The sequence below is a fragment of the Leptonotus elevatus genome, chromosome 6 (assembly GCF_054856555.1).
Source record: "Leptonotus elevatus isolate MCC_2025b chromosome 6, RoL_Lele_1.0, whole genome shotgun sequence".
Taxonomy (NCBI): Eukaryota; Metazoa; Chordata; class Actinopteri; order Syngnathiformes; family Syngnathidae; genus Leptonotus; species Leptonotus elevatus.
The window spans coordinates 20,058,069-20,076,443 of NC_141244.1; the positions used below are offsets into that span (position 1 = coordinate 20,058,069).

The 18,375-nt window shown below is 40.3% G+C and overlaps 1 protein-coding gene across 8 annotated transcripts in view; it reads left to right on the top strand.

The window, feature by feature from the left end:
- mef2d (myocyte enhancer factor 2d) overlaps positions 1-18,375 on the top strand; it is an 84,529-nt gene that overhangs the window by 59,882 nt on the left and 6,272 nt on the right. For 4 of the 8 annotated variants that reach the window (XM_086077954.1, XM_086077947.1, XM_086077948.1 and 1 more), the window contains 7 exons: positions 4,820-5,057; positions 6,582-6,638; positions 10,538-10,722; positions 11,202-11,231; positions 13,511-13,628; positions 15,849-16,008; positions 17,414-17,482. In XM_086077954.1, the coding sequence (XP_085934080.1) occupies positions 4,820-5,057; positions 6,582-6,638; positions 10,538-10,722; positions 11,202-11,231; positions 13,511-13,628; positions 15,849-16,008; positions 17,414-17,482 (857 nt within the window). Of the gene's footprint in view, positions 1-4,819; positions 5,058-6,581; positions 6,639-10,537; positions 10,723-11,201; positions 11,232-13,510; positions 13,629-15,848; positions 16,009-17,413; positions 17,487-18,375 lie in introns of those variants that run through there. The other 4 variants (XM_086077953.1, XM_086077951.1, XM_086077950.1 and 1 more) reach the window with 4 other exon arrangements.

Sequence of the window (18,375 nt, forward strand, 5' to 3'; positions counted from 1 at the left end):
GAACAGCTGGGTCTTACTAATGCTGCACTGGTAACACTACTAGTTGTTTTACTAGAGAGGGCAAATAGTCTACTAGTACATGGACCTTAAGATGGATATCAAGGATGCACTAGTAGCTTCCTGGACTCTATTAGTAGCATATGAGTTTTGCTTTACTCGTAACTAGGGCTCGAACAATATGGATTTATTTTTTTTAAGGCTGATTCCGATTTCTGGCAGCGTAAAATTGCGGTAACCGATTAATCGGCCAATTGATTTATAAAAAAAAAAGATATGAATTACAATGAATCTGTCTTATGTTGTAATGTGCTAAAATGAAAAATGATTCAAAATTAATTTGTAAAAAATCAGTCTGTTATAGTAGCCAATTACCCACTAGTATGTAGGTTTGCCTCACTTATAGTTGTCCTACTATTGTGCCAGTTTTCCTATAGGTTGTGAATTGCCTAGTACGTGGCGCGTTGCGATTCGATCCATATCACGATTCATAGGTCACGGTTCGATTCGATACTGATTAATTACGATACGAATTGATAATTTATTTTTCTTACTCAAAATGTTGAAAATGCTAATTAATCAGGAGTGATAGACAAATGAAGCTTCATGAAGCGCTTGTTAGCTTGTAGCTAGCTAAACAGCTAACTAGACAGACAGACAGATAAAATGAAGCTTTATGAAGCACCTGTGATATTTTTTGACTCCTCCAGATTGCACTCTTGTTTAAAGGTGCCAGCTAGCTAGCTAGCTAAGCAACTAACCAAACAGACGGACAAACGAAGCTTCATGAAGCACTTATATTTTTTGACTCCGCTTGATGTAATCATTTTTCATCACCATTATCTTTAAACCAAGAGCACCATCTGTAGGAGTAAAAAAATAAATAATTGCAAGTGCATCATTAAGGTTCATGAAGCTTCATTTTCCCATCACTACTAATTAGTAAACGTGTACATGTACAGTGTAAGATTTGTATATTTACCTGAAACTTCAGGCTTACAATTGTGAGCCACTGTATTTAACAGATTGCAATCTGTTTCATGTAAGAAAAACATTGCAATAAAATATTAAGGCTTAATGTTCCATTAATATAACATTCTTCCATGCTTAAAGTGTGAACCCTAACCCCAAGTAAGATGTTATGTTGAATATTTCCATCAACAATTGATGTTTAAACATCGATACGGCCGCATATTGACTCGATACAAGAATTGCGCGCTGTAATATATCGCCAAATCGATAAAAACAATTTTTTTACACTACTTTATTTGATATCCTTGATGTCCCGCTTAAGGTCCATGCACTAGTATGCGCTTTGTCCTCACGTCACAAGTAGGATAAGTTTGACATACTAATAGGACAACTACTAGTGAGCCAAAACTCTGGTCCACTCGTACTCAAATGTCACTAGTAGCCACTAGTACTACTAGGGAAATTTTGTAATTCTACTTCAGCTTCATTAGTAGTACTAGTAGCACGCAGATAGCAACGAGTGCATAGTTTTGCCTCACTAGTAACATTTAGTTATCCTACTAGTATGCCAAACTTGTCATACCAGTGGGCTGTCCTTGAGTGGCAAAACTACTAGTGAACATTTTGTTGCTCTGTGTAGGCTCTATATCTTTGATATACAACTTAAGGTCCATGTACTAGTACAACCTTTGTCCTCACTTGTAAGACAAGTCAGTGCCCTAATAGAACAACTGCAGGTCACTAGTAAAGTTCCACTACTCCTTTTCACTTCTTCATAAAGTTTTTTGCATATTTGTAGGACAACTTTGGCATTCTAGTACATCCACATGTTATTAATAAGGCAAAACTGTGCAGTAGTTGACAACTGCGCTACTACTACTAGCAGTGATACTAGTGAAGCAGGTACCTGTTTATTAGAATTTTACAATGTCACTTGTAATACTAGTAACAAACAGTCGTCAACTAGTGCAGAGTTTTGCCTCGCTAGGAGCATGTAGTTGTCCTACTCGTATGCCAAAGTTGCCTTCAAATCGAATAAATGCTCAAAGGGCTTTCCATACTCACCAGCACATCAGCTAATGCTAATGGTGTGTGTGTGAGAGACGGAGACCTCCCCCAAGGCAGGACAGGCAGACAGACGTTATGCATTCAGGTGGGAAGTACATTGGATCCTCGATAAGCCAAAAGATGTGACAAGTTTGGATTTACATTAGCAATTGTTAGAGCACTGCAATATTTGTTGCATTCATTTCGATGTTTCTTTTATTAAATTGGTTAATTAAACCCGATTTATTTAGTTGTACTTAATTTATGAGTGATTTATTTTGAATAATAAAATATTTGTTGCATTCATTTAGAATTTTCTTTTATTAAAGTGGTTAATTAAACTCGATTTATTTGTACTTATCGTTCTAAGTGATTTATTGTAAATATTAAAAAAAAGACATATTAGCAAAATATATCATTTTAGCTTCTCTTTATTTAATCAAATAACTGTAAACAAGGTGAAAAAATGCACATGACTTACTTTATTATTAAAAAAAAGCTTTTTTTACATAAAATACAAAAAAATACATCTTATTTTAAAATTATATTTCATTTTTTTAGCTAAATGTTGAAAAACTTTTTTTTCAGTGTATTATTATAGTACAATTATTTCTGTTTATTATCTTTGTCAATTTTGGTGGTTATCATCTCACAGTTTGTTCTCATGGCAATTTAATAAAGTTTCCTATAAAAAAACAAAAACAAACCTGCTCTAACAGAAGAGAGAAATTACTGAAATTTTAGCTTACTTAGTTTTGCTTTTACTGGAAAAATAGAAGCTATAAAGTGCAGCTTGCATGTCAGCCATGTTTGTGGAGTGTGTTGCCACATTTGTATTAATTTTTTGGGCATGTGCACGAAGCTCATGTTGCCATAACAAATCTGTGTATGAGTAATTGACTTTTCTTTTGTTATCATTTTTTTATTATAAGGTATTTTAAATTAATCGAATACTTAATGCAAAATATAGAAGCAATGTGAAATAAATAAAATTAATAAACTATTAAGAAATATGTTATTAATAAAAAATTAAAAAAATTAAAAGGATAATAGAAAATAGAAATAAAATTATGTATACAGTACACATTTTTGGAATAATTAAAACAAGTTGTTTTATTCATCCTAAAGTAATATTCAATCCATCAAACTCCCCTAGTAAAGAAATGAAGTTATATCTGCGACTTTATTGGCTTTACAAACACTGTCGTGCCTATAATTCCTTCAAAAGTAATAAATCCTGACAATCCATACTTGACTTTATGCGGGCATATTCATAATAGTGAGGCAAATCATCAAGTGTGCTATAAAAATAATCATGCAGTGTGCGAAAGGTACGCTAACGACATCCTGGGCTGTCACCGCCATCGTCATGGCAACCGCAGGCAAGAAAAACACTTTTTTGGTTGGGGTATTAACTCCATCTAATACCTCAGGTTCACGCCTTCCTACTGTGAGGAGGTGACTATTCATAGACCTGGCGTGCAGTCGCCATGGAAACGTCCCTGACTGGACACGACGCTCCGTTCGTGAACCGGCTCGGGTTCCGCCTCTCGCCGCGATTGATGTCTTTTCCCCTGGCGCTCAATCTCCCCATTAATGTCACCTTAACGAGCGCCGTTCGATTTTACGAGCTGGCTAACTGCCGGGCTCGTGATTGGGCGCCGGGGAACGCGCACGGTCACCCTGATCGCTTTTATGATCTTACGCCTGAGACGAGACGAGCACTACCGTGACTCGATGAGCTTGATAGTACCTCGGTTAACACTTCAACCGCTCGCTCCGTTTTGGTACCTTTCACACAGTACAGTGACATTGTATGAAGCTAGCTTTGATGGGCAGTGTGAAAGGGGGCTACATAGAATATTTTTGGAACTGTGTGCACTTGATACCATATTAAACCCTTGCGTATCACAGAGAATACGTTCCAGACGCTTCGATCAAAAATTGGAGATGCTGTACTAATGAAACCTTTGAAACTGTTTCATGTTTCAAATGAAGCAAAGTTTTCTTTCATCTCGAGTGCCTTCACCTTCTTCACAGTCAAAGTGGGTCCCAGGCTGTACAAGCCGAGCACAGAGCCCAAAACTCGGGCGCTTTGGCCCACATTCTTTATATAGAAGTCCTGCTTTCACTGAGAAGTGGGTCACCTTGCAGGACAACCCGAAATGGTTCTCGACATCCATTTCCAAAACACTTATAAAAATGTCTCTTCCCGTGTGGACGCGTTTGTGTGTATATGTTGTATAGTGGCAGTTAAAATAACTTGATAGTTTTGTACCATTTAAAATATGGAAAATGTTTAAAATTGTGTACATTTTATTCGCCGGTATTTTTGTCAATGTAATGAGATGTGTCATTAGCATGTAGCATTAGCATGTTATGTGTTATGTCTGTTTCGCGGCGGGTTGCAACATAAGTGGTGGACTGTAGCATTAGCAATGTGATCCGTTATTAGCAGTGTTAGTGCCTTATTTCATTGTTAACGTGTGCTAATGTTAATGTAGCTTTAGCCGTGGAATGTAGCATTAGCTATGTAATCCATTGAGAACATCGGGATTCAGTATATAGCTGGTGGGATGTAGCATTAGCATTGTGATGTAGTGTTAGCTTGTAATATTAGCGGGTGGGAAGGAGCTAGTAGATGACATGACTTGTTTTGGTGTGACTGTTTTCCCACGCTCAGGCTTGTTTGCTTCGCTGATGATAAGCTAAATAAGCTAATTTGACCACCCGCTTCGGGGTGAATTTTGGCATTGTGAACACTGACTAATCCCCCGCCCTCTCTTCTCTCGCATACCACCAGGCCGCCGTCCCGCAGCCAACCTTCTCCATGCCCGTCACCGTGCCGGTGTCCAATCACAGCGCCTCACTGCCGCAACCAGCCACCCTCCAGTTCAGCAACAACCCGGGCGGCACCCTGGTCACCACCACCTCCTTCATCAACGCCGCCCTCTCGGACCCCCGCCTGCTTTCACCGCAGCAACCCACCTTGCAGAGGAACAGCGTCTCGCCGGGGCTGCCGCAGCGACCCGCCAGCGCAGGTACGACGCTCCACTGCGGTTTTGTGTTAAGAGCTCGAACATGGGAAACTTTTTTGAGAGACATTTAGCCCCCGAAGCTAGTTTCACTGAGGACATTTTAATTTAATAGCAATGTCAATCATGAGTAGACCCACAGAAAAGTCTCAAGAAGCCATGCTTGAAAATACACAGGAAGTCAGCCATTTTGGTTTGAAGTGACCATTTTAGGCTAAATTAGCTCAAGTGGACACAACCATATTTTTAAATCAATTCAGTCCCTGAAGCCTGTTTGACTTAGGCATGTGTATCATGAGTAGACGCACAAAAAGTCTCAACACGCCATGCCTGAAAAGACTTAGGAAGTCAGCCATTTTGAGGTAGGCAGTGTAGTATAAAGCTAAACAATACGGAACAACCTCAGACACTTTTTGAAAATACGGCTCCTAAACCCCATTTCACCTAGCAACATGGAGCAATGTCTATCACGGGTAGGTGCAAAAGTCTCAAGAACCCGTGCCCAAAAAGTCAGCCATTTTGGTTTGAAGGGGACATTTTGAGCCCTTATTTTATAAACAACTCTGCTCCCAAAGTCACTTCGACTTACAGTAATAATGTGAAATTTGGTTTGTCATGATTAAATTAAACCCCCAAAAAAGTCTCAAAACAAGAACCAATGTCTGAGAAGACACAGGAAGTTAGCCATTTTGGTCATTTCCACAGGGGTCTTTCAAAGACAAACTCGTCATAGAGATTCTGTCCAATTGCTGCCAAACTTGAACCACATTCAAAACAGATGCTAGCTTGTGTGAAGAACTTTAGATTCATAGTTATCTCCTTTTGGCAATATGTGTGATTTCACTCCCTTCAAAGTCGGTAAACTTGCACGGAGTTCTCCGAGTGGCGACTGCGGGGGTGCGAGGACCCGTTCGTTATTGCTTTAATTTAAACTTCCACGCGCGCGCTCGCGCAACGCTGACAGAAGCGTCTTTTGATGCTCGCTGCTGACTGACGAGGTTCATTCGTGTGGAAGCATCATCAAGCGAAGGAGCGCCAAAACAAAAGCCTCTTCAAAAACAACAGCCGGCTGTGAAGTGCCGCCCACACCATTTGATTGACGGCTCCTCTTTGCGAGACGAACAACTTCCACCTCCCGAAATATGTTTGTTTACTCCCCCCTTGTCTTTTATTATATTTTACTTCTACACGACCTCCTTAATAACGCATTTTGCACATTTCATTCGTTAAATCGAATGCGGGAATTCTGCTTGTGCAAAGACATGAATGCTCACTTTTGGAGGTTTACTCGTGCACTGCATCTTTTTTAATATTTTGACTTATTGTGCTACACAGAGGGTCAAAAAATGCATCATTCAATTCAAGTAACATCTGTATAGATTAAATGTTATTGTTTATTGAGTTAGTTGACATTTTGCCCCTCTCACAAAATTGTCAACCGTGGAATACTTGTTTAACAAGATCCTTCATTGATAGATTAAAATAGATTATTTAAATTGAATATAAGGAATTTTGTCTCCTGGTCCGCAGGTGCACTCCTCACTGGAGATCTGGGAAACTCCAACGGAGGGTGCCCAAGTCCAGTCCGTAAGTCTCGTCTCTTCACACGCACACACACACACACACATGCATGTACACACATTTTATCCTGCTGGCCGTCAACTAGCCAAATGATTGTTGCGTCTCGTAAACAAACAACGGCAGATTATTTTGCTGGGTGGCAACAACAGGCTTGCTTGGTTTGCAACGCACAATCACACACACCAATGTTGTTGACAGGCAACAGCTGAAGGTCACAGTCCACAAGACAGAATGTGACCGGGGAGCAACCGTTTGATATGGATAAGAGAAAGTGAAAGTTATGGTAGGGCCCGACTGATGAATCAACCAGCTAATATTAGCAATTTCAAAGTCGGCAAAAAGCAGCCAATTGTTCTTTTCTGGTTTTTATTTTCCAACATAAGATAAAGCTAATATCACCCCCCCCCAAAAAAGTTGTTTTTTCTCTCTGCAGGACAACGTATTGTAAAACATTAAAATGTTCTGCCTGTAATTCATATCTTTATTGCTGTAAGCATTAAGGGACCAAAAAATAAGTTATTTTATTCATTATACATTTTTATAGTTAACTTATTTGCTCCCAAAAACGTATAAAACATTTCTATTTTTAATATTGCCATGGTCCCAAAAATTTATTTATACGTTTTTTTATGGGGTTTTTTTATACTAGAGCATACAGAAGGGTGCCTCCGACCTGAAGAGGTCGCTTAAAGCAATGGTAGTTTTTACAAAAAAACGACCAGCAGGTGGCAGCAGAGTATAAGAGATCAGCCAGGGCCATGTTGCAAAAAAAGCTCTCTTCCCTATTGTTTTAAAAAGATTTGCGAATAATGACGAAACGTAGCTATATTCTAATGCTAATTGGTGCAAAACGGAAACAGATAGAAATATAAGTTTTTTTCCTGATGAAAGAAGAGACTAATCTTTCTTTTGGTAGATTCCATGTTTTTATAGCAATAGAACACAATATTCTGTGGGCTTTGAAAAATCGGTCAGAATCCAGTAAAACGGGGGTGATGGTGATTGCTTCAGTGAAAATGGCAGGGAGGGAATGAGTTAATCTGCCGATTAATCGGTTATCAGAAATGTATTCTGCCAAATATCTGAATCAGCATCGGCCTAAAAAAAATCTGTATCGGTCAAGCCCGAAATGTTTCTACGGCTTACTGAGTCATGTAGTTGTGAAACTCTTCTTTGTTTGTCATCATTGTCTGTATGATACTACTGCCCACTGGTGGCCAAGGTGAGCACATCATAAGTGGCACTATGTCAATTGGGCATTATCTTCACCTTCTATTTAATTACAGTACTGAATGGTTTTATAAAGTGAAATATTATAGTGACTTTTTTCATAAAAAAAAAAAAAACAGGTTACAAAACTTTTTATTGGTGAATTAATGCCATTTTTATTCATTTCAAAGGCGAAAGAGATGTGAGTGTCTTGAGTTACGAGCAAGATCACAGAACACATTCAACTTGTATCTCAAGGCGCCACTGTGCAGACGCGTGCCTCAAAATTTTATTGTGCAAAGCAGCTGAGACCAAATGTCCCCGCGACAACTGCGACAAATAGATCTGGCAACACCCGTCGTGTGTTCCTCAGACACCAACGCCCCCGCCCGCCCGCCCTTGGGGGCCCCTGTCAGCTGTTGCCCCTCATCTCCCCTCTCCGCAATAGCCCCGCCCCAGCGTCGCCAATCTTGGCAGCGACCGATCCTCAGAGGTGACTTTGACGCTGGCCAGAGCTTCCCCCTTAAAGCCCATTAGAGGCACATACAGTGCCAGCACTAACAGATATCTTCTTGTTTTCTTTCTTCTTCTTTTTTTCCATAACCTCTGGGCTCCATGCTGGCCATTTGTGTCCAGCGTACTTTTCTTTTTCTTTTCTTTTCTTTTTTTACATTTTAGCAGTGTTTAGCAGATTTTTGTCTAATTGTATAATTTCCAATGCATCAACAACATATTCTTTAAAACAGATTACACCCTTTTGGCTCTTGGGTTGTTACTTTTAGCCAATCTAAATGTATGAAAACAAAAAAATAAGTTTAGTATCTGAAAAGAGGTGTTTAATGGCACTGCAGTGGATGCCGCCATTCTGATGGTAAGAATTGTAAACACACTCTGCTGACCATACACTCTAAAAACAGTTTGGTCAAAAATAACCCAACTATGGTTTAAAAATGGACCGATCGTCTACTTGGGTCTATTTAACCCAACTTTGAGTCAAGAAATGGGTCTTTTAGTGTAAAACCAAGTCATAAATATTGGTCAAATCCTTTACTTGGTTCAAAAATTGGGTCATTTTGTATAAAACAACCCAAAAAGTCCCATAAAGTGGATCGGTCCATTTTTGATCCATAATTGGGTTACTTTTGACCCAGCTGTTTTTAGAGTGTGTAAAAGTATTAAATGGTCATTTAAAAAGTGGCTGTACAGTGGTGGTCAAATCATATTTCTCTATTAAAATGATGGAAATGCCAATTCAAAATTTGTTTCATGTGTTTTTAAAAAGAAAGAACACTCAATATTTGACTTTATAACATTTTAATGACATATTCAAATGGAATATAAAGAATTTAACTGTTTTTTAAACAGTCCCCTTTTTTTTTTTGCTTCAATTCAGTGAACATTGTGCTGCTCCTTCTCGTGTGTGCGCCTTGGCCACCTGGGGGCAGTACACTCAGAGGGCCAATATACACAAAGACAGATCACAAAAAGAGTTTCACAACTAACTCGGCAAGCTGCAGCAATATTGGTGATTTTTTTCACAGAAAACAAATAATGACTAGAATTGACGTTAGTTAAAAACTTTATGCTGTAAAAATAGCATGACATAAATACACCTCTTCACAAAAATGGCCGTAAACAATCTGAAAGGAAAGTCAATGGCGTGAGGGTTAAACGTTCCCTCTGGTGGCTGGATGGAGGTTCGGTTTACATTCACCCGTCTGCACTTGATCACACAAAACGAGGCAGCGTTTGGAATGATTGTTAGTCTGAGTTCATTGACTGGGAAAAATCATTTTATTATTCTTAGGAAAGGACTTGTACATAAACATGAATCCGGGTCAGAAATTTGCTTGGCCAAAATCGATTTGAACCTTTTGGGTGGCTATTTTTAGCTTCTACTTGTGAGCTGTGAAGGAAGCGTAATGTTGGTCTTTTTTGGTCTTTTCTGCTTGAGTGTTGCCTTTATCTTCATCATGTGTTGAAATCCAAAACGCCATCCAGTCAAATCACAGCTCAGGTGACTCCATGCATCCGGAAGCTTCTTGCGGTCTGCTAATGCGTCTCCTCGAACCCACCTCCCCCCCTACCCGTTCCCCCTTTCGTATCACCTTTCCTTCCCGTGTGTGTACGTGTGTGTTTGAATCTCAGCTGTTGTGCGCTCAGCTCTTCGGGAACATCCACATTGACGTCAGACGCCATTCCCAACATTCCCCAGTCCAGAGTCACCACATCGCCACCCCGTGGAATCTACGCGCGCACAGAAACACAAATACACAAACACTAATGTGCGTGTGTGTGTGTGTGTGTGTGTGTGTGTGTGGTTGACAATGAGCAGAGTAGCATGTCACCACTGTCATCAGAAAGGAGTGTCATGGAGAACCTCTCTCAGCTATCGCACTCCCGAATGTGTGTTGTTTGTGTGTTCGTGTGTGCGTGTGTGTCTTATTACCATGACAACCAGATATTCCTCCACCCAAATTGACCCCACCCCCGACTGACCTATTCGTCTTCAAAAGTTTACTTCTTCAGCCCAACATTTAAATTCTTCATTCTGTTTGTTACCATGACAACCAAGCCACCGCGCATCCTTGTTAGCTTATTATTCATATTCATTAGACACTTCATTAGACACTTTAAAAAAATATTTATTTCGATTATTGTTTGAAATCAACCCACTCCTCTGTGTGCTTCTTTAGCTAACGGCTACATTAGCGCTCGAGCCTCGCCGGGCCTGCTGTCCGTCTCCAATGGCAACAACAGCAACCTGCTCAAAGTGGTCCCCGCCAAGTCTCCGCCTCCCGGCAATCCTCAGATGGTCAGCGCTCGCAAGTCGGACCTCCGGGTCATCACCTCGCAAGGTGGCAAGAGCCTCATGCAGCTGGTGAGACGCAAGAAAAATAGCATGACGTATTAATAACAATTATTCACACTGAGTCACAATTTGGGGGAGAATTTTCAGACTCGGCCACGTTATAGAGACAATATAAACGAAACTACAGGATTAATGGTAAAGTTAAGTCATTTTTCGTCATCAGTTATCTGCATAGCAGTCAAAGGAAATACCATGTTTTCTTAAGATGAAACCCAGTGGCAGTATATACAATGAGAAAAGCAGGGGCCCCCAAATTGAACCCTGTGGAACACCTTACAACAGTGGGGCCGAGCAACCAAGGCTAACACAAAAAGTTGTGTCTGCCAAATAGGATCTAAACCATTTGTGAACAATTCAGTCAGAATTCAAATCCATTTCACTCTTTACTCAACCAAACGAAACAAATAAAAATTCACAGTCAGACCACACGCTTTTTCTTTTGTGTTTGACTTGAGTGGTCACCTTGTTTGTTTCCTCCTGCCGCGCAGACAGAAGAAGAGCTGGAGCTGGTCAGCGAGGTGAATAGAAGCTTCGGCAACCTTTGGCACGCGCGTGTGATGTCCAATTGTGTGTGAACACAACATGCATGAACGTGCGCACGCCGGTCACGACCTAACCACAGTCGTTACGGCGTTTGACACGAGCGAGAGACACAGCCGACCGGTCACCTGATCATAACTTAACATAACTCATTCATGATCAACAAAATGTTAGGCTAATGCTAGGGGCTACATTGTATTTATTTATTTCGGATATTGATGATCAGGCGACCTTCTCTGCTGTGCCCTGCAAGTGGACGTTTGTTTGATGTTTGTTAGGCCGCTGCATGCGTTCACAGGAAGTAAGCAAGATAGGACAGGACAGTAGAAGTCAATGTGACAAGCAAAGAGGACAGAATTGGACACTCATACTCTAATGGAACAGGACAGATCAATAGACATTGGCCAGGCCAGGGGTCAGCAACCTTTACTGTCAAAAGAGCCATTTTTAGGCCAAATAAATAACAAGAAGTCTCTTTGCAGCGGTAAAACATTTGAACATTGTGATGAACGAAACTGTTTGTTAGTGTAAATATACATCCACCTCATTTTCTTCTACCTTTTTTTTTTTCATGCATTTTTTGACTTTTCTGTCCTGACATTTTTTGCAATTTTATGGTCATATGGTAATTTTATGCCTCTCTTTTTGCCTTTTGGACATTTTATAGATATTCTTGACCTTTTTTTGGCATTTTTGTGGACATTATATGGTAATTTTCAGGATTTCTTCTTTTGTTTTTGGACATTTTACAGTTACTTCTTGAATGTTTTCTTTTTTGCTTTAAAAAAATATATATTTTCAGGATTTTTGGGGGCAATTCCAAAGACATAAGGTAATTTTCTGCTTTTGTTTTTTGACATTTTATGGTTACTTTTGAACATTTTCTTTATTCTTTATTTTTCTATGACATTTTTGGCAATTTCATGGACATTTTATGGGAATTTTCTTCTTTTCTTCTTCTCTTTTGGACATCACGTGGTCACTTTTTGCAAATTTTTAAGCATTTTTTAAAACTTTCATCTACCCTTCACTTTTTTCTGAAAACTTAAAAATTATTTTGAATATTTATTTATTAATTTTTATTTAAATGGATACTTGACTAATTGAGACATTTTCAGCATTAAAAAGTTCATATTTTGTCCAGAATTAATTTGATAACTTTATTGTTTTTCATGTACAATTAATATCTTTAAAAACAAATATTTCCACTTGCTGTTGACTGAAGATGACATCACATGGTAGGTAACGGCCAATCATGTCTCAGTTTACCGACCAAACCCAGAAAACAGGTGAGCCGTGATTGGCCGGCAGGTTACCTACTTCTTCAGCACACATGAGGTCATCTTCAGTCGACAGCAAGTGGCAAATTTCGTTTTTAAAGGTCTTAATTGTCCATGAAAAATAATGAATTAATTCTGGACAAAATATGAACTTTTTACTGCTGAAAATGGCTCAATAGCTCAAATAGCCCTTACATTATTAATGGATTTAAAGAATATTTGATCAATTTACACTATTTTTAGATCCACAGGGAGCCACATGAGATAGACGAAAGAGCCACATGTGGCTCCAGAGCCGCAGGTTGCAGACCACTGAGCTAGGCAAAACTACACCCCGTGAGGCAGGAATGAAACTAATGGTAAATAGGACAGGACCAGGAGCCAGATAGTGCTACACCTTTGAAGAAGGGACATGGCAAGAAGCTGATTGGACAGGACAGGACAGTAGTAAGCCTGACAGTTAGGAATGGATGCTACAATTAGCAAATAGGACAGGATAGTAGCAGTGCATCAGGAAATGATACACCCTTTGTGGAAAGGGACACAACAAGTTGGACAGGATGGGACAGGACAGGAGCATTAGGTCGCCATTGTGGATCCAGCTCTTGTTCGGGATCTTAGTAGAGTTTGCAGGTGTACCTAATGAAGTGTCCAGAGAGTGCATACTCACACACACGAGCATGGCATGCCTCGCACCTTTCACCACAGCAACTGACCATAACGCCAGCGTCACCTTGGCAACCTAAGATGCGAGACATCTTTGCACGCCCATGCTAAAAGTGTGCCGGCGGCGGCAAAGTCTCAGGAAGCATGTTAAATCTCGACAGGGTGAATATTAATATGATACAACTGATGTCGATTTATTGAATCACTGTACAGCATGGGGGCGGAGCCTTTATGCACTTTACAGTGTTTGCTAAGCTAACCGCTAGCATCCACCTCTGGCTCAGCCGTGTTGTCCTGTGTCTTCTTCCCAGAATGCTCAGCGGCTAGGCGGCTCCCAGGTACCGCAGCCCCTCACCACCCCGGTTGTTTCCGTGGCGACGCCCAGCCTCCTGGCACCCTTCTCCGCCATGCAGACGGCCTACAACACTGGTAATGTTACATTTTTACACTTAGTACCACCTCTGTATTAAAATAATAAAATATATTAAAATGCAGCCCAGGTTTTCAACAAAAATAAGGCACAGGTTTTATACTTATACTTAAAAGTTAAACACAACTCGACTTATACAACTCGTACTTACACCCTATTTTAATGTATTTACACCTGTAATTTACTTTATCTTACATTTACATCATATTTAAAGCATACAATCCTACACTCTAAAAACAGTTGGGTCAAAAATAACCCAAATTGACCGATTCTCTACTTGGTTCAATTTGACCCAACTTTGAGTCAAGAGATGGGCCTTTTAGTGTAAAACAACTCATAAATATTGGTCAGGTCCTTTACTTGGGTCAGAAAATTGGGTCATTTTGTATAAAATAACCCAGAAATTTGAGTCAAATTGACCCATAAAGTGGATCGGTCCATTTTTGATCCATAATTGGGCTACTTTTGACCCAACTGTTTTTAGAGTGTAATATTCCTTCTTCACACTAACAGTTAATTTTGTAAATTTATTCCATACCGAAATTTAATTTAAAATTAATAAAAATTCTTAAATGTAAAAAAATAAATAATAATTTCAAGAAAATACGAGCTAGCTGGTCCATTAAACAAAGTGTGTCGGACAGCTTCATTTATGTGTTTCTTATTATTTAAATCAATCTTATTTACAATGTAGATGCGCTCATGATCAAAAGCTTTGAGCGCGCGTTTAATTGGCGCCGAACTTTTGACATAAAAGCATGCCGAGCATTTCAAAGAAGAAAGTGCCGGTTTTGCTCCAGTTTAGCAGCTGACCCACATCCCTGCGTTCGTGGGAAGCCATCTGCCTCGAGCGCCGCTAGGTAACGCGGCGAGCGTTACGTTGAGTCAATCTGAGTGTGCGCCACAACCCCCCCTCGGATGGGATTCCCATGCTTGGCTAGCTAAATTAGCCTACTAGCTGCTAAACCTGCCCACACTAACAAGTTGCAAGTTAAGGTTTCAAATTAGCGTCGGGATTCCAGATTTTTCAGTGGTTGTTGTTAAAACTCTCGACTTATGCCACATGATATCAAGCCAGATGTCAAATTAGGTTTTAAATCTGGGTCAGGGTTTCAAATTAGGGTCGCAAGCCAAGTTTAGGGTTTCAAATGAGCATTGGGGTTTTATATAATGGTTTTAAGCCTGTCTGCAGGTTTCAAACAAGTGTTGGGGTTTCAAGGTACGGTTGGGGTTTTAAATTCGGGTATCAAGACTGTGTGAGAGTTGTGGTTTTAATTTCAGGTTTCGAGCCAAGCCTAGCGTTACAAATGAGGGTTTCAAAGCCGGCTTAATGTCAAAACAGGATTAGGGTTTCAAATTAGGGTTTCAAACTATATTAAGTCTGTTTGAATTTTTACAAATTTGGTTAGGGCATCAAATTGGGTTTTCAAGCCTGGGCTAGGGTTTTAAAAAGGGTTCGGGCCAATGTTTCAAGCCATAGGTGAGATTTCAAATTAGGATATCAAGTCTGCGTGAGGGTTTCATACATGGTTTGAGATTTTCAGTTCAAATTAAGTTTTCAATCTTGGGTGAGGGTTTTAAAAGGGTTTCAAGCCATTGCTATGGTTTCAGGTTCGAGTTTCAAGATTAAGTGTTTAAGACATTGATTTCGGGTATCAAGCCTGTGTGATGGTTTCAAGCTTGTGATAAGGTTTTCAGTAAGAGGATTTCAACCCAAGATTAGGGTTTGAAATTAAGGTATCGAACCTGTGTGAGGTTTCTTATTAGAGTTTCAAACCTGTGTGCAGGGTCTCAAATGAGGGTTTGAAGCCTGTGTTAGTGTTCTAAATGAAGGTTTTAAACAAGGGTTAAGGTTTCAAATAAGACTTTTAAGCCTTTGTGGGGGTTTCTTGCAAAGGTTCCAAGTCAGGTGTCAAACACAAGAGTTGTGGTTTGAAATGCGTCTTTGAAGTGCGACTTGCTCCTATTAGCTGCAATGCATGTTGGTAGGTGGTCGTCCGCCTGGAGCGGCGGTAGGCACCACCAGCGTCCCGCCGAGTAAGGCCCGTTTAAAAAACATGAATTATGTCGTGAAGAATCTGGCGCGCCTCCCGGCAGCGAATGAATATTCACTTTGTAGCTACTTCAAAGCCGCGGCGTGAATATGATATGAAGATGACGATGAATATGGATCAGCGCCGCTGCATATTGATGTCCGGCCCGCTTTGCGTTCCTTTCAGAGTACCAGCTGACGAGCGCCGACCTGACGGCCCTGCAGACGTTCACGCCGGCGGGCCTGGTGCCCGGCAACATGGCTGCCTGGCAACAGCAACAGCAGCCGGCCGTCGCCCAGCAACAGACGGCGCCGCCCATCAGCCTGGCCTCCCTCACCAACCTGGTGTAAGGCGCACGCACGCACGCACACGCATGGACTGTGAACTTCACACGGGGTTAGGGTTTTAAATCAGAATATTAAAATTGGGTTACGGTTTTAATAGGGGCATCAAATAAAGGTTAGGGTTTTGAAACCGTATCAAACCAGGGTTTTAAATTAGTATATCAAACTACAATTAGGGTTTTAAATTGAAGGCATATAATTAAGGTTTTGAAACAAAGGTTATTGTTTTAGATTAGGGTATCAAACTACCATTTTGATTTAAGATAATAAACTATGGCTAGGGTTTTGGATTGGGGCATTAAATTAGGGTTAAGGTTGTAAATTAGAATATCATATGAGTGGGTTTTGAATCAGGGTATCAAATGAATTGGATTAGGTTACCAAACTATGGTTTGACTATTAAATTGTAGTTAGTTAGAATCAAGGTATGAAATTACATTTTGGATTTTAAATTAGGGAAGCAAACTATGATTCGGGTTTTAAACTATGGTATCAAATTAGAGTTAGTGTTTGATTGGGATATCAAGTTAAGATTGGAATTTAGGGTTTCAAACCTGGATTAGGGTTTCAAGACATGATTAGAGTTTTTAATTAAGGTTTCACACACTTTCAAATTGGGTTTTGTAACAGAGATTTGAGTTTCAAACCAGTGTTAGGGTTTCATACTAGGATTTTTGTTTTTTGTTTTTTTTACAAGCTTGTGTTAGGGTTTCAAATTTGAGTTTTGGTTTCAAATTAAATTTGAATTCAGGTTTTAAGTTAAGGATTTTCAAACTAGGGTTTCAGATTCAGATTTTAAGCCTGAGTTTGTTTGAATTTGAAGTCAAGGATAGGGTTTCGTGTTCGGGTTTCAAACCATGATTGAAACCCGAATTTAAAGCTCTAAATTTGGTTTCAAAAGCCATGTGGTGAGAGTTTTTATGTGTCAAACTTCCACTTGACTGTTTTTGGTTTAAAATTAAATTTTAATCCAGGTTTTAAGTTTATGATTTTCAAAATAGGGTTTCAGATTTTAAGCCTGAGTTTGTTTGAATTTGAAGTCAAGGATAGGGTTTCGTGTTCGGGTTTCAAACCATGATTGAAACCCGAACTTAAAGCTCTGAATTTGGCTTCAAAAGCCATGTGGTGAGAGTTTTTATGTGTCAAACTTCCATTTTTTTATTGATTTTTTAAAAATATGAAAACAGTTTTGATGTGATTTTAGCTTCAACTCACGTGCATTAGCCGTTAGCTTAGGTGCATCCCAGTAGCATGTGTGTTTCAAAGGTGACCCGATTTGGGCAGCAACCTCTGCTCGTCTGCTCACTTTAAGAACTGGCGGCCATCTTTGGCTGCATCAGTGACAAACAAATGAGGCTGTGCCCCCTATAACCATCCCCACCCCCCCACCCCCACTTGTTTCCACAGCATGTGGGGTTCAGACAAACAGAGTGCAGAGATGGTTAACTGCATCTCCAACATTGCTGCTAGCCTCAGGTGAAGCACAGCCACCACACTGACACGCTTGCTCACTCGTCTTTGTGTCTGCTGCGTGGCTTCTGCAAACCTTACATGTCCGCTATTGTTTTTTACCGTGCTTGTGAAACCGGGTTACCCCGAGGTCCGCGAGCACAAAAATATTACAGTGATACATTCTTACTCATCCATGATAAGGGAAAATATGCAATGGAGAAACCACATTAAAGAAATAATAATAACACTTTTAGTCTTCCTCTTGCTCTGTGACGCTGCATTTCTCGCAGTAGACCTCAGTGCTGCCAGGCATGTTGTGGCACAAGATGGCACTACACTAAATGTGCCCAACTCTAAATTCGGACTTGCTTGTATACTGTTAAAACCAATTAAAAAAAGATGGCTTCAAAATCACATCTCTCACTACCAAGCAAAGCATTCTGGGTAGGATGTCTGCTTCTGCCTATATCGTTAGCGAAGGTGCTAGGCCGCCGCTCTGAACTCCATCACTGTCACCGACACGCTGACTCGGACCTTTTTGCCCGCCGTCATCCATCTACATGTTTGGCATGAGGATGGGGAGCGTATGTGTGTGCGTGTGTGCTGGAGTGTGTGCGCGTGTGCATATGCCAGCAAACGAGTGGATATTAGCCGCTGATGTGACATATTAGAAAGTTCCCTCTGGCGGCCATAGGCGTTAATTGGCATGGGGAAAAAAAGTCCTGACGACACTGTCGAAAGATGAGCCTTCGTTAAAAGTTGGTGCGTGAAAGGTAGCACTTTTTGGTTGGGTAACGAAAAAGTGGAGAATGGGAAGAGGAAGGAGACATGATGGTGGTGTATGTAGCATCCCGTGTGTTGAGGCATGGCTTGTGACTTTTGTGCTTCCACAATGTCAACCTTGCCTGCTGTTATGT